The 16,942-nt window shown below is 41.7% G+C and overlaps 1 protein-coding gene across 11 annotated transcripts in view; it reads left to right on the forward strand.

The window, feature by feature from the left end:
- The window catches only part of TSGA10 (testis specific 10), a 129,119-nt gene that overhangs the window by 89,547 nt on the left and 22,630 nt on the right, over positions 1–16,942 (forward strand). For 9 of the 11 annotated variants that reach the window (XR_008792828.1, XM_056116741.1, XM_056116740.1 and 6 more), the window contains 3 exons: positions 13,717–13,919; positions 16,049–16,153; positions 16,356–16,505. Coding sequence is in view for 9 of the 11 variants with exons in the window: in XM_056116741.1 (XP_055972716.1) it covers positions 13,717–13,919; positions 16,049–16,153; positions 16,356–16,505 (458 nt within the window). In the remaining 2 variants the exon portion in view is untranslated. Of the gene's footprint in view, positions 1–13,716; positions 13,920–16,048; positions 16,154–16,355; positions 16,510–16,942 lie in introns of all 11 variants that reach the window. The other 2 variants (XR_008792829.1, XM_056116736.1) reach the window with 1 other exon arrangement.

Genomic DNA, 16,942 nt, shown 5'->3' on the forward strand with positions numbered 1-16,942 from the left:
TAAAATTGATAAAGTTTTATTAAAATGCTTTTATAACATTATAAAAAGAAATGTATTTAAACTTCCAAATTTTATTTTTAAAACTTATTCAGTTAATTTATGATGACTGTCTTCAAAAAAATTAAAGAAGGTGATAGAAACTTTTCCATTTTTAAATTAGCTTATTTTATTAAATCACTGTGAGATACATGGTTACAAGGCTGCTCATGATTGGGTTTCAATGTTCTGACACCCATCTCCCCACCACTGTACATTTTCCACCACCAGTGTCCCCAGAAACTTTTCCTTTAAACAAGTAATTTGCCCTTACTTTTTCTCTGAAGAATTATAAAACACAGCAGTCAACAATGAACCATAAGATTGGGGTTTATCCAGCCAAGATACAATTTTAATAATATTATTTTAAGCTGGGCTGGAGCGATAGCACAGCGGGTAGGGCGTTTGCCTTGCATGCGGCCCACCCGGGTTTGATTCCTCCGTCCCTCTCGGAGAGCCTGGCAAGCTACCGAGAGTATCCCGCCTGCATGGCAGAGCCTGGCAAGCTCCTCGAGGCATATTCGATATGCCAAAACCAATAACAACAAGTCTCACAATGGAGAGGTTACTGTGCCTGTTTGAGCAAATCAATGAACAGCCAGAGGACAGTGCTACAGTATTTTAAGCTGAATATATTTACTAATTTACTATGTTCCTTAGAATTATAACCCATTTGATCTTTTTCCTTTTTTTTCTTTTCATTTTTTCTTTTCAGCCTACACCTGGCTGCTCGGGGTTTACTCCTGGCTGTGACCTCAGGAATTACTTGAGGGATCATATGGGTTGCTGGGGATCAGGGGTGTTGGGCCATGTTTGATCTTACCTGTTGTGTCAAAGCTTTCCACTGTGGATGTAGAATTTAAACTATGTATCTTCAAGGACCTCCTGTCTGAGATCATTTGAGGAGTTTCTCCTCTGGTTCGCCCTTTCTGAGAATTTTTTTTGAGTGTTGAATTTTTGAATTTTTTTTTTCAAAATCAGTTAATATGATGATGTGATTTTTATCCAGTACTCTGTTGTTCTGATAGATTATATTGATGTTTTTGGTTTGCTTGGGGGATATACCCCCTGGTGCCCAAGTCTTACTCCCAGCTTTGTGCTGAGAGATCACTCGTGGTGGGGCTTGGGGCTCAGCCAGCTACAGGCCAAGCACCTTCCATGTACAGCCTGTGTAGTCTCACGCTATAATGACTTTGTTTGTTTGTTTGTTTGTTTGTTTGGGGTCCAAACCCAGTGGTACTCTACGCTCAGGGATCACTCCTAGTGGTGCTCAGGGGACCACAGGAGATCGAACCCAGGTCAGTTATGTAAAAGGCTAGTGCCCCACCTGCTGTACTACCATCCTGACAAAAATCTGACACAGATTTTTGTATAAAAGCCAGTCCCACATCCTAGAATTATTTGGCTCATTAAAAATGTTAAAGAGGTTAAGAGCAGAAGATCTACATCTTCACCTTCATTCTCTTATGAAAATGACAAATACAATGGAATACTATGTAATGAAATTACACTTGAAGATTTCAAATTTTCATTTATGAAAATGACAAGACTCACCATGCCTCCCCGGCAGGGAAAGGGTGTCTGTCTCTTCCGCCTTTTTCCACCCCCACCAGCACAGTGGCCGCCACCTCAGAGCTTATTGGACAGCCATGTATGAGCCGGCAGTGACGGAGCAACTGGAGCCACATGGGATGGGGTTGGAACTGGCACATCCTTCACACCCTACCATGGCCACGAGTTGCCCCCCACGAGCAGCTCTCTGGCATGGCCATGGCACCAGAGGCACACAAACCAGTCTCATAATTATCTGGCTCTTGGCAGAAATCCTTCCAGACTTAATTAGTAAAATATCAGAAATCCAAAAATCATATGGTTTTCATAACCAGCAATAGAAAACAAATTATTTCACAATGCCTTTTCAGCAGTTCTGATTGTTGGGGGGAAATTCCAAATGATAATGGTGCATCTCTTGTCGAAATAATGGATGTAATCAAAGTAGAGAGAAAGTTAAGTAGAAATCATCTGCCTCACAGGTATTGGGAGGGTTGGGAGGGGGGCTATATTGGTGTTCTTGGTGGTGAAAAATAATTACTGGTGAAGGGATGGGTGGTTGATCATTGTATGACTGAGACTTAAACTTGAAAACTTTGTAACTTTTCTCATGATGATTCAATAAATAAATTTAACAAAAATAAATAAATAAATAAATATAAATGGAAAAAGAAATAGAAAAAAAAGAGAAAATGACAAGACGCAGTACCCATTCATGATAAAAACTCAATAACATGGGGGTTGAAGGAACTTACCTCAACATAATCAAAGCCATCTACTGTAAAAAACTCTGAGGGCGGCCAGGGTGTGGCCCCAATGGCTCTTCCCCTGGCTGCCCAGGTTCTGGGGGGCCCAGGCCGCTCCCACAGCCGGGGCGGCCTGGGCCATGAGGCAGATGGCGGAGGAAGTGAGGGCCAAGCCGATTGATTGATCAGATGTAATTTATTCCATTCTCATCCCTGTTCACTCCTGTCTCTCTTTCTCTCCTTCTTTCTCGGCCCCCGATCTGGAATGCCCACCCCCCTTCTCCTTCTGGCTCTGGGTCTGGATCCCGATCTCCCAGCCACTCTTTTTTTTTTTTAATTTTTATTAGTGAAACACCATGAGGTACAGTTGTAGACTTACAAACATTTGTGCTTGGGTTTCAGTTATACAATGATCAAGTACCCATCCCTCCACCAGTGCCCATTTTCCACCACCACGGGTCCCAGTATCCCTCCCCCCCACCCCATCCCCCATCCCACTCTGCCTCTGTTCTTTCCCTTTTGTTCTTTCTCTCTCCTTTTGGGTGTTGTGGTTTGCAAAAGAGGCATTGAGTGGCAATCATGTTTGGTCTATAGTCTACTTTAAGCATGCATCTCCCATCCTGGGAGGATCCTCCCAACACCCTTTATTTGGTGCTTCCTTCTCTCTCTGAGCTCCCTTTTCCCCTAGCATGTGTGTCTGGCCTCCAAGCCTTGGAGCAAAATTCCTGGTACTAATCTCGGCCACTCTTAGGTGTTAGTCTCCTATTTTGTTACTTTATGTTCCCCAGATGAATGCAATCTTTCTATGTCTATCCCTCTCTTTCTGACTCATCTTGCTTAACATGATACTTTCCAGGTAGTACCACTTGTATGCAAATTTCATGACTTCATCTTTTCTAACTGCTACATAGTACTGTTAGAAGACTCAATAACATGGAGTTTGTTACATTGTTACATTGTGTAAATGTACCAAAGTTTCTTTAACCAGTCATCTGTTCTTGGGCACTCAGGTTTTTTCCAGATTCTGGCTATTGTAAAGAGTGCTGCAATGAACAAACACGTGCAGATGTCACTTTGACTATACTTTTTTGCCTCTCTGGGATATATTCCCAGGGGTGGTATTACCCCCAGCCACTCTTACAGTCTAGTTAAATCCCCAAAACCTTGAGGGGCTGGGCTTACACATAGGTGGGGTCACAAGCAATAAGGTTAAAGTTCTTCCCCTCAGGGGATGCTGCTTCTAGGACAGATTCTCTTTCAGCAGGACAACCACTCAAGGGTGGAATCCCATGGGTGTGTTTCTCCTTTCCTTGTTCAACAAACATATAAGCATTCATAATATTAATCATTTTTTATGGACACAGTAAAAGATGCATTAAGCTTTTAGAAATGCTCTCCTGGGGTCATCCCGATCTCAGACTACAGTACTCAGGCCAGATTTGTCTCTCCTATCCCTAGCAGGGTCCTAATCTCGTCATTACTTTTGGTTCATGACAGCATTGTCCATGATCAAACTCTTAATTTATAGTTAAGAATTGTGGCACTTTGACCAGGCCCATCTCGATGACAGGGTAGCTCATAGCTTACCTCTTGCCCTGGTTCCATCCAGTCCCTCGTTGGGACCCTGCTTTTGGTAGTGCTAGGAAGTGAGGGCAACTGAGGCTTAAGTTGAGAAAGCAGATGCCCGAGAATGAATAATATTCGAAGCCAATTAAATCCCAAGTTACAAAAGCGTAATATTAATTGTCCTCTTATGTCTATACAAAAGGGCATTGCTCTGAATAAACTATGCAAAGGACTTAGGGAGAAGAGAAAAAACAATATTTGCAAGTCAACAAAGCACAAAGAAAGAAGTTACAAATAAACAGAGAGGAATGGGAGCAACCCAATAAACCTAAACTACCTGAGGTTATACAGGAAGGACAAAAACAGTGTTATCCTACAGTCTACCACAAACCCACCACAAACCCACAAATATTGAAACCCTTCCCCCTGAGTTGCCCATTTTCACCACTTCTATTCAATCTAATATTGGATGTACTTGCAATAGCAATTAGGCAAGAAAGAGATATAAAGGGCATCCAGATAGCAAAGAAAGAAGTCAAGTCTCACTATTTGAGGATGACATGATGCCAGACAAGTGCCCTAACCACTATTACTATCACTCCAGCCCATATTTATTGCATCTCTAAATATCAACTATTAGGTGCATCTTAAATTTAGGGGAATAACTAAGAGACTTGTTCAGTATGTGGAAAAGTTTGGTCTCCACTATGGAATATCTGATTATTGGTGATGGATAAGCCTCTTGTAGAGGCTGTACCATCCTCATGGCATTTGAAAGTTTTCCTTTAGAATGATTGAGTGGACTGTGATGTCTCTCAGTTGTTAGATAATTAGTTAGAAAGATCTTTTGCTGATTTGGATTACCTAATGTCTACTAAGGGTTATGTTGACAAGGACACCAACACCACTGATGCCTCTTTTGTCACATGTTCCGAGGAACAGTTCTTCCCCAGTGTCGAAAACGATGTGATGTGATTGATGCCTTCTTGTCTCGGTCAGACCAATGATGTCATACTTGATCTTTCACTCTTTCACCATCAGGCCCTCAATGGATGCATCCGATGCCAGTGTATGTGCATTGAAAGTACAGACAGTCATTTTTGTCCTTCTTCGATTTGGCAACCTAGTTTGGCCCTGAGATTTTATCAGCCTCTCCTTCCTCATCCTTCTTAACACGGCCGTATTGGTGACTCTTTCAGGGTCAGGGGAATGAGACCCATTGTATTTACTGGTTTTAGCATATCGATTACACCACGGATAGCTTGCCAGGCTCTGCCGTGTGGGCAGGACACTCTTGGTAGCTTGCCAGGCTCTCCGAGAGGGATAGAAGCTTTTAGGGAGGCCTCTAATTGTCCTTGCAGGTGTTCCCATGGTTCAAACCATATTTGAACCCCACCAAATATGGTGCGGTAATCTTCTGTTAAGTGTTTTATGATGTGTCCGTGTGGTCTGGAAAGCATCCTGGAGCGTGGCGGTGGCTGGGTAGTGGAGGTAGTGGAGGTCTGCCAGGCTGCTGGTAGCAGGCAGAGGATCTCCGTTTCCAGATCCGTTGAGCCTGGATTCCAAGGTCACAGAGTTCCGCTTCCCTGGTTCTGTGGGGCTTCACTCGTGCATGAGTCTCGGCCCAAGTGTCGGTGTCCCTGTCGACGTGAACTTGGCCATAAACATTGACTCATTTGAATGCCTAACAACCCGAATTGGATGATTACACTTGAATAGATGTGGCTCACTGCTGGCAGTTTCTACCTTTGTTGTCTGTGCACCAACATCCAATTATGACGAGGGAGAAATTGAGAAGTTCTACATGGAGCTGGAGAAGTTCTATAAAGAAGAGCACACCTTCTACAAGATCATTGTCGGTGATTTTAATGCCAAGATAGGACTGAGTAGATCAGCCGAAGAACTCCACATCGGGACCTATGGCCTAGAATGGAATGAACAGGGTAAAACACTGTCTGAGTTCATCATGTCGACCAAGACCATCCATGGTAACTCACAATTCCAGAAGGCCGAATCTAAACGTTGCACATGGGAGTCTTCCAGTGGATGGTTCCACAACGAAATTGACCACATTATATTCAATCGACAGTCTTGCCTGACCAATGTCACTGTTGTCCCAAGATTCCAAATGGGATCGGACCACTGTCTCCTTTGTGCAAAATTCTATTTCACGGAGCGAGGATAAAGGGCTGCAAAGTTTAAGAGAACTCACAGAACGATCACCAACTGGGAGCTCTTTGGCACTATTGTGGCAACATGGGAAGATGTCGTCATTGACAACATTGATGAGGAATCTGATCATCTGGTTCAGCATCTCCATGTTTGTGTGAAGAATGCCGAGAGAGAGATAGCCACAAAATGATGCCTGTCTTTGAAAAACTCTCGAGCTCATTCGCCGTGTGGCTTGGCACAAGCCACAGGCAACCGCAAGCGAACGTTCGAGCTTGCAAAGCAGTGCAGAGAAGCAATAAAGGAAGACCTCAAAGAGAGAAGAGCAGCAGTGCTGGCAGATGTGGCAGAAGTTGGGAAAAGCATTCACAATGCCCACCTGTCCTTTGCCAACCACAAGACCAAGATGACTGCCCTCCCATGTCCTGATGGATCTATCACATCTTCCAGAAGGGCAATGGAGAAGATTATCTATGACTTCTACTCGGATCTCTTTGATAGCCATGTCGTCTCCCCACATACCAAATTCTGCAGGATGGATATGTTTTTCCCAACTTTCTCCCTTCTGAAATCTGACATGCCATTTCGTCGGTAAAGAAGTGAACAGCACCCGGCCCAGACAAGGTCAGACCTGAACACCTGAAGAACCTGCCATCAATACTCATCAATATGCTGGCTTGGCTCTTCACACGCTACCTGTCTGAATGCAAGGTTCCATCCCAATGGAAAAACCAGCAGGACTGTACTACTGTACAAGAAGGGAAATATCCACAACATTGGCAACTATTGCTCAGTCTGCCTGTTGTCTGTCGTCTACAAGAGGTTCGCTCAAGTCATTCTGAATAAGATTGGCAGAACACTAGATGAAGGACAACCATGCGAGCAAGCCAGTTTCTGAAAAGGATTCAGCACAATCGACCATATCCACACGATAACCAAGCTCATTGAGGTTTCTCGGGAGTTCAAGATGCCCCTCTGTTTAACATTCATTGATTTAAAGAAGGCCTTTGATTCTGTTGAGGCTGAAGCTGTCATCGAAGCCAAATAGGGTGTTTAAGCTCAGTACATCAGGATGCTTCGTGAGCTGTATTGCGGATTCACTACCAGGATCTCACCATTCTACAAAGAAGTAATCATCCATGTCAAGAGAGGGGTTCGGCAGGGTGATACCATTTCACCAAAACTCTTCAGTGCCACCCTCGAGAACATCATGCAACGACTGTAGTGGGAAGGAATGGGAGTGAAGATAGATCGTCAGCAACTACACCACCTCTGCTTTGCTGATGACATCGTTCTAATAACATCAAACATCAGCCAAGCGGCACAAATGTTGGCCAACTTCAACCGTGAGCGTGGAAAGGTCGGACTACAGCTAAATCTCATGAAGACAATGTTTATGAGAAATGGTCTCATTCCTGACCTTCCATTCACTCTCAATGGGACAAACATCTCCGAATGCAAGAGTTATGTGTACCTAGGTCAGAAGTTAACATGATGAATGACCTGGCACCTGAGTTGCGCAGGAGGAAGAGAGCGGCTTGGAACGCCTTCAAGAGCATCGAAGAAGTAGCTAAGAGGACGAAGAAACTCCGGCTTTGATTCCACTGTTCTTCCTGCATTAACATATGCCTCAGGGACCTGGGCCCTATGGAAACAGGATGAGAACGCTATTCAGGTCTCCCAAAGAGAAATCGAAAGAGCTATGCTTGGAGTATCACATTTCACTCAAAAAAGAATCCGGAGAAAGAATCCGGAGTTCTGTCTCATTTGCCAAGGCATCAAAAATCAGATGGGCTGGACACATAATGAGATTTACAGATGACTGCTGGACTAGAGCCATTACCAGCTGGAATTCACAGGATGTCAAAAGATCATGTGGCTGCCCACCTATGAGATGGTCAGACTTCTTCGTCAAGACCCTGAAAGATCTGTTCATGATCCTAGAACGAGTGGACGCCATTGGGCTACACTAGCATGCAACAGGAATGAATGGAGACATTACTGGCACCCGGTCAACCAAATCGATGAGTAACAGGATGTTAAATGATCAAGTGATCAAGACTAAGGCTTGACTACACTGAAACATATCCTATGTGCTTTACATGTGTGAGCTTCTCAGCATGAGTTCTGCATTGAATTGCAAGATATAAATTTTAATAAAGACCTGCCACACTTCTATGTGTTCTCTCCATAGTATACATTATCTGATACATGGTGATGTGTAGGCCCCAGTTCAAGACTTTTTCACATACTCTGTATTTAAATGGTTTCTCTCTAGCTTGAGTGACTTGAAATGTGTGACTTTCGCCAAAGACTCTCATGCTCATTACACTTGAAATATTTCTCTAATATCATTCATTTTGCCCAAAGTAAAAGTTCAGTCTATTTATTCATCTGTTTTCAACATTGCATACGAGAGGCAAAATGTTTCACATTACAGAAATTCATTTCCAAATCCTTGGAAGTTTCAGCTCTTGGGCTAAATAAAGGAGAGACCAGCTTGGAAAGGCAGGCAAACTAGCATGGTTCTTTATTATATTTTAGATAATGAGGTTACAGTAGTGTTTAGTTTATGGTATTGATATACAGAGTCACTGCATATGACCGTCACCAAGTGCCCATGACCCACCACCCTGTCCTCTGTAACTTCTGGTCTGACCTTCCTTCATCCGATTACTACCCCACTCTTTGTTGATTAACAAGTATGGTTTTGGTAATACACTGTTACCTCACTTAACTGCCACCACTGTGCCCTAGATCGCAATCTTCTTGTGTTAATTTTCAGTCTACCTGATCTTTCCTACAACCATCCCCACAATCTACTATTGTTGTATATGTAATACATTGTCCAAGGTTTATTATCAATTGGTACTGTACATACCCTTGATTTGTTCCTCTGTAGATGACAGACAAGTAAGATCATCTGTTATTTGTACTTCTACCTATAGCTTATTTTTCTCAGCATGATACCCTCACGAATGGCATAATTTTATTTTTTGTGACTGCATAGTATTCCATTGTGTATATACCTAAACTTTTTAATACAGTTATCTGTTGTCGGACATTTGCATTGCTTCCTTATCCTGGCAATTGTACTGTTACAATGAACAGAGGTGTGTTTATATCTTTCTAAATTTTTTTTAATGGGGGGGGTTCGGTGTGTAAAAGTAGAACTGGGTCATATGGGAACTCTGTTCTTTCTTTTATTAAGAGCAGGAGTTGGACCACACCTGGATGTTCTCAGGGTTTCCTCCTAGCTCTGTGCTCAGAGACCACTCCTGATGGTGCTGGGAGTGCACAGCTTGACGGTATGGAAGACAAGTGCCTTCCTCTCGGTGCTTTATCTCTGGTATCCCCATGCTCACTTTAGGGGGAAATTTCCATATTGTTTTCCATAGAGGATGGACAGATGGCATTCCTACCATCAGTGGATGAGGTTTCCTTTTAGTCAAACCCACCAACACTGGTTGTTTCATTTCTTTGACATATGTCATTCTCATTGGTGTGACGTGATCTCTCACCACTTTGATTTGTGTTTCCCTTATGCTACATATTGATAAATGCTTTTTCATATGCTTATTGGATGTCTGTATGTATGTCCTCTGTGGAAGTGTCTTTGCATCTCCAGCTTTGATGGATTTAGTAATTTTCTTGCTGCTAAGCCTCGTGAGTACTTTATAAATTTGGGATGTTTTCTTTTTATGTAATGTATTATGTGAAAATTATGATCTCCCAATCGTCAGGTGTTTTTTAGCTTATTATTTTGCCATGCATCAGCTTTGTACTTTCATGTAGTCTCATTTTCTTATTCTAAACATAGTTCTTAATGGAGCGACAGCACAGTGGTGGGGCATTTGCCTTGCATGCAGCCAACATGGCCGACTCGAGTTTGATTCCTCCACCCCTCTCGGAGAGCCCGGCAAGCTACCGAGAGTATCTTCCCGCCCTCACGGCAGAGCCTGGCAAGCTACCCGTGACGTACTCCATATGCCAAACACAGTAACAACAAGTCTCATGATGAAGATGTTACTGGGCCTGCTCGAGCAAATCAATGAACAACGGGAGGACCGTGATACTGTGACCGAATGGTAAAAGGATGTTTTTCCTCTTTCTTGTCAGTATCAGGAATTGCCACCTTGTCTCTTCTGTTCAGTATTGTACAGAAAGCTTTAGCCTGGGCAATAAGGCAGAAATTTCTTTAAAAGTCAGCTATGGGGGCTGGAGCAATAGCTCAGCAGGTAGGGTGCTTGCTTTGCACGCAGCCGACCTGGGTTCAATTTCCAGCATTCCATATGGTCCCCCAAGTACCGCCAGGAGTGATTCCTGAGTACAGAGCCAGGAATAACCCTGAGAATCGTCGGGTGTGACCCAAAAAGCAAAAAAAAAAAAAAGTCAGCTAGATTGGTAAATAAGTAAAATTATATTTTCAGATGAATAATCGTGGATATAGAAAATCATGGGGAATTGACTAAAATATTAAAACTAATTAATGAGTTTATCAAGTGACTTAATGTTAATATATAATAATTGCAATTCCATACTTAGCAATGAACAATCCAATTTAGTAAAATTTCCCAAACCTTTGCTGAATAGCTCAATTTTTATAATTGTTTATTTCACATTAGTTTATACTTTATATCACTTTCTATGATTTCCTTGTTATTTGTAAGATACTAAATCTTTAATTATTGAATTTATTTATTCAGTTTTTCTTACATATTTTGGTTAAGATATTATCTTGAACCTAATTTGAAGTTCACTTTTATATGGAAAGATAGTAATCTTGTATTCATTTCTATGTGGTTAGATAACCTAAATTATATCTTTTTTTCATTATTTTATTCACAAATCACAAATCATCCTGTTAATCGTCGATTGCCTTGAGCAGGCCCCAGTAACGTCTCCTTCATCCTAGCCCTGAGATTATATTCAAGGCTCTTTAGGAGAATGAGACCCATCATTGTTACTGGTATTTGGCATATTGGGTACGCCACGGGGAGTTTGCCAGACTCTGCCGTGTGGGCAGGCTACATTCGGTAGCCTGCCAGTTTGTCCAAAGTAGGAATGAGATAATAAGATGTCATAATAGGATGTCACGCGGCCGCAAATATGACTGCGCGGTTCCAGGAGCTGGTTTTTATAGTCTCTGAGTCTTGGCTGCCAACGGGACCACACGGCGCCAAGGGGCCAGCTGGTGGGCGTGACCCCCGCCTACTGGAACCTGGAGGATCTGGGTGGAGGATGCTCGGCCCAAATCCGAGTAGGCTTGGAGATCTCGGCCCCGGAACCCACGTGACTTTGTCCCTCTGCCAGTATCTTCATGTGTGCGGAGAGTGGTCTCAGCATGGTGGTGGCTGGTCCTGGAGGTCTTTGGCTGCTGGAGCCCTGGTCGGGGCGGGGAGGAAAGCTCAACCCGCTCCCCTCCAAGGGGCCCCAGCGGCGAGGACAGTCAGGTGCGGGGGCATTATTTATTTATTTATTTATTTTTCTTGTATTTATTTATTGAATCACTGTGGGAAAAGTTACAAAGCTTTCAGGTTTAAGTCTTGGTCATACAATGATCAAACACCTTTCCCTTCACCAGTACTCCTTTTTCACCACCAAGAACCCTAGTATACCCCCCTCCCACCCCTCTCAATGCCTGTGAAGCAGATCATTTCTACTTAACTCTTCTCTACATTGATTATGTTCATTATTTTGACAAAAGATGCACCATTATTGTTTAGAATTCCTCCCCCCAACAATCAGAATTGCTGAAAAGGCATTGTGAAATACTTTGTTTTCTATAGCTGGTTATGAGAATCATGTAATGATTTTGGATTTCTGCAAAGAGACAGATAATTACGAGATTGGTTTCTGTGTGTCTGGTGTTATGGCTGTGCCAGAGAGCCACTGGTTGGGGGCAACTCGTGACCTTGGTAGGGCGTGAAGGATGAGCCGGTACCCCTTCGCATGAGACCGCAGTTGCCTGTCACCGCCGGCTCATACCTGGATTTCCAATAAGCTATGAGGTGGTGGCCACCTTGCTGCCGGAGTGGGGGGAGGGAAGGCGGAAGGGAGCAACACCCTTTCCCTCCCAGGGAGGCATGGAGCTGTAGTTTAATGCATGGTCCATTCACTTTTCTGCCACAAGCTGCCGGGCACTGGATTAAGTCCTTTTGCCTCTGGAGCCGTGGCCGTGCCAGAGAGCTGCTCATGGGGGGCAACTCGTGACCTCAGTAGGGCATGAAGGACGAACCGGTACTTCCCCCTTTCCCATGAGACAGCAGTTGCCCCGTCACCGCTGGCTCACACCTTTTTTTTTTTTTTCTGAGGCGGCGGCCACCTTGTATGCGGTCCAGATACATTTCTGCCAAAAGCCTACTGGGTTTCAAGATTTGTTTCTGAGTCTCTAGGATCATGGCCGTCAATCAGCTTGATCAGGAGCCAGAGAGGCCATTTGTAGGCGGTGACTCGGGGTCTTGTTGGGATGGGGAGGAAAGGGCTGGTTCCACCCCCATCTGGTGAGGCCCCACGTGTCTCGTCACTGCAGGCCCAACCTGACTGTCCAGTGGCCTCTGAAGGATGGCGGTCACCGGGCCGCCAGGGAGAACAGGCCAACGCACAAAATCTATTCCCACCTGGAGTGGCCCAGCATCAGTAATCTGCTGCAGGAACAGGACGCATTTCTGCCAAAAGCCTTTGGATTTTGAGATTCGTTTCTCAGTCTCTGGGATCATGCAGTTCAATCAGGAACCAGAGAGGCCATGCCTCCAATTATATAGCTGAGCCCAAGGTGGTTTGTGGGTGTGTCTCCCACATACCTAACTTTTGGCTGTTTACTTTCTTGGTAAACTTTGCACCAAGTTTTTGGGGCCTGGCCAAAGGCACAAAAGCAATTTTGGGGTATCTGAAAGTCTGACGTTGCCATTAGGCTGCTGATGCACTCGCCTCACAGGTACAGATTGACCTGCTGGTGGCACCATACCCCCACCTAAATTATATCTTGTATAGAAAGTTCTTCTCCTACCTGTCTAACCTTCGCCCCAACAATATCATTATTTATTTCTTTTTTTCTTAGAGCTTAAAGTTAATCTCTGTATACTTGGTATATTTTATGAGATGAGAATAGTTTCTTTTCCTTAATAGAAAAGGCTAATTTTTATTTGAAGAACTATTTGGGTTACAATCATATATTAGGTTCAAGCTATGAAAAAACTCAGGTTTTCCACAGGTTTATGTGAGAGGGAATATTCAGTTTCTTTTTGTCTTCCTTAGTTATGGAGTATAATAATGTTCAAAAAGGCAGGTAGGGAGCTCACCTAACTCGGGACAAAGAGTGGTCACAGATAACATCACTTCAGCCATGTAAAAATATATAAAGAAATATCAAAGCTAAAAATCAAGTTTTTTCAGCACTTAGATTACCAAGTTTTAACTGAAATTAATTTTCTGATATGATCTGAAAGTTGGAGGCAGTGAAACTGTTAATTTATGTATGCGGTGTTTGTGTGTGTATGTATATTTGGTACAAAGATAAAAATCTCTAATCAAGAAATTAAAAGTGGGTGTTCATTTGTAATACAGTACAGGTAACTCTGTTAATCTTTGATAATACAACTGAGTGGAAGAATGGGCATAGTTTAAATAATATCCTATTTTTGTACAGATGGAGAATGAGTTAGATTCTGCTCGTTCTGAAATAGAACTCCTTAGGAGTCAGATGACAAATGAGAGAATCTCCATGCAGAATCTAGAAGCTCTGCTAGTGGCCAACAGGGACAAAGAATATCAGTCTCAGATAGCGCTGCAAGAAAAAGAGTCCGAAATTCAGCTTCTCAAAGAACACCTTTGTTTGGCAGAAAATAAAATGTGAGTTGATTGGCAATATAATAACATTAAGTCAGATTTCCTAAGTTTTTTTAAAATTCTTTTTAGGTGATTGGGAATTTATTGAAAGTGGAATTAGGAAATTTAGTGCTGATAACTTTCTGTTACGAAAATTGAGGGCCAGAAATAAGGTTAATTGGCAAAAATTTAATACTTATTTCTAGTATATGTTTTACCTGATTGTACCTAAATTTATGACTTTCTTTTGCTATCTGTTGGGGTCCACTTGTTGATTTTCTTTTATAGTTTTGGATATAATAGGATATGATAGACTATATGAAATTTACCTTGTGGAAGTAATAAACAAGATTGGAAAAAATATTAAGCATTTCTGAACCTAGAAGAATTTTCCTATGCCTAGACCCATCTAGCATTACTACTTAGTCTTTCCATTTGTCACAGTTTTTCTCATGTACCTGTATTTTATATTGGATACCTAGAATTGTTGAATTATTAGGATACTTCCCCAAAGCATTAACTAAAAATTTTAAGTGCGTGCTGCTATAGTTTTATTTGATTTTGTTTTGTACCACACCCAAAAGAGCGCAGGACTTACTCCCACCTCAGTGCCCAGGGGATACTTCTGGAGGTGTCAGGAATCAGCACATTTAAGGCTGATCCTTCTCCCCAACTATCTCTCCTGCCTCTAGTGTTGTTTTAACTAATTTATTTATTTATGTATGTGTGTCTTGGGACCACAGCAGGCTTACTCCTGACTTTGCACTCGGGTCACTCCAGGGGTGCTCAGGGGACTGTATGAAGCACTGGGACTTGAGTTCGGGTTGGCCAGATGCATGGCGCATGCCATGCCTGCTGTCCTACGCTTTTCTCTGGCCCCTGAGTTTTGTTTTTTAAAAGAGCCCGTAGCACCAGCTAGCACACGGCCCCAACTGAAGGGGGCTGATCACATCTCAGGAAACGGGTCAGAACCCGTTGCCTCTCTTCTGCACTGTCGTCTATCTATAACATTTTCTCATTCAGTTTCAACCCCACCCTTCTACCTGGGGAATAGTTAGAAGAATGACTTCTGGAATCAGCTATTTATAGGAGGACTCTTTGCCTAAGGAACATGCAAAACTAGAGCCAGTTTCCATCAGAGACAGTTTGAGCTCGTGGCAGCAATGAGAGGGCCCTTCTTTGCTCACTGCAGGTGGACTTTTGGGATATTTCAACCGATGCTGCAGGATCATCTTTTTAAGTGGGTGGGCAGAAATCCACCTTAGTGAAGGATGCCTAAATTCTTACTTTAGGGATGCATTCTGTTCATGATGGTTGGTCAATACTATGGATCAGAACTGAGAAGTGTAAGCGTCTGTGTTCTTAGTCTCTGCCTCAGAGAGATTCCTTAGACTTCCCGGCACTCAGCTTTGCCATGACTCCCTTAGGATACTCTAAATTCTCACAAGGTTTTTGAGGTGTTCTTTAGCCCCAAGAAAGTGCATGTTAATTGAAGATTTTTATGTTTTTTTATGTATTTAAAGATGTGTGAATAAATTTCATTATAAGTACATATAAAGTACTAGGTTGACTAAATGTTTGTACACACATATATGAAGCACACATATATATGAATCATTGTATTAATGAATTCTATGTGGTTATTTGATATTATTACTCTGCGTACAATACCACAATGTTCCTTAATAATATTATTTATGGATTAATAAATATATTGTTGATAGATTATGCTATTATTAATATATAAAGAGAACGAATTCTATGTAGTTATTTGATATTATTACTCTGCGTACAATACCACAATGTTCCTTAATAAAATTATTTATGGATTAATAAATATATTGTTGATAGATTATGCTATTATTAATATCTAGAGATACATAATAAATATTACCCCATCTAAACATAAAAACCCCAAGAGTAGTGTTAACTGGTTGAATGAGATGGACCAATTTAGGATTTTCAGGGAAGCTCCCATGCATATTTATTATCTAAAATTTGCACACTTTAAATATACTAAATACATCTGCCCACAAAAAATATCACAATTTGACCTAAATCCAGCTGAAAAATGGTTGCCAATATGGTTTCATTTATGCGAGGAGCCCTGGAAATATTTGATCAACTGTTACTCATGTATTTTTTTTACTCAGGGCCATCCAAAGTAGAGATGTTGCCCAGTTCCGAAATGTTGTTACACAGTTAGAAGCTGATCTGGACATCACCAAGAGACAGCTAGGAACTGAGCGCTTTGAAAGGTCAGTTTATTTCCATGCAGTGTTTGCTCTAAAGGTTTTTTCTTAGATTACAAAAGATTTTGCCCAGTTGTAATCTAACTAGTTCATAGTTAAAGTTTTGGGTTTTAAAGTATGAATTAGTTAGATTTTAAAGTATGAATTGTGCTGTAGTTTTGCAAAAGTATCAAATATAACACTGACGGGAATAATTGTTTTGCTTCAGGGAGAGGGCGGTGCAAGAACTTCGCCGCCAGAATTTCTCAAGCAATGCCTATCACCTGAGTTCCTCACTAAAACAGAATGCCAAATGTCATTCCCCAGAGCGTGTTCACCATCGCTCTCCTGACCGAGGCCTAGACCGATCATTAGAAGAGTAAGTGGGTCAAGGATTCATTCTTTTGGGATCATTTAGCAGTATGCACAACGAATTTTTGAGGAAGCAAGAGAATTAAATACACTTACCATTAATAGTTCTATTTAAATATTATGATACGTTGACATAAAAGTAATGTGTATTGCTAAATTATTTTATATAAACATATTTATAGAAATATAATTATCTTGATTTACATAAATTATATTTCAAAACATAATGTTCTTTTTATTTATACCATATAATTTTCCATATATTTTATTAACAAAATGTTGGTTAATTACTATCGCACCATAAAATGTATTATCCCAGGAAAGTAATAAATCATTTTCTTAGGAAATTATTTTAGATATACTCATGTCACAAATTTTATAAAATTTTTTAATTTGGAAAGAATTTCTAACTCATAAGAAGTTCTTTATAAACTGTTTTTTTAT

This window comes from Sorex fumeus, unplaced genomic scaffold (genome assembly GCF_029834395.1).
Source record: "Sorex fumeus unplaced genomic scaffold, SorFum_2.1 ptg000033l, whole genome shotgun sequence".
Classification (NCBI taxonomy): Eukaryota; Metazoa; Chordata; class Mammalia; order Eulipotyphla; family Soricidae; genus Sorex; species Sorex fumeus.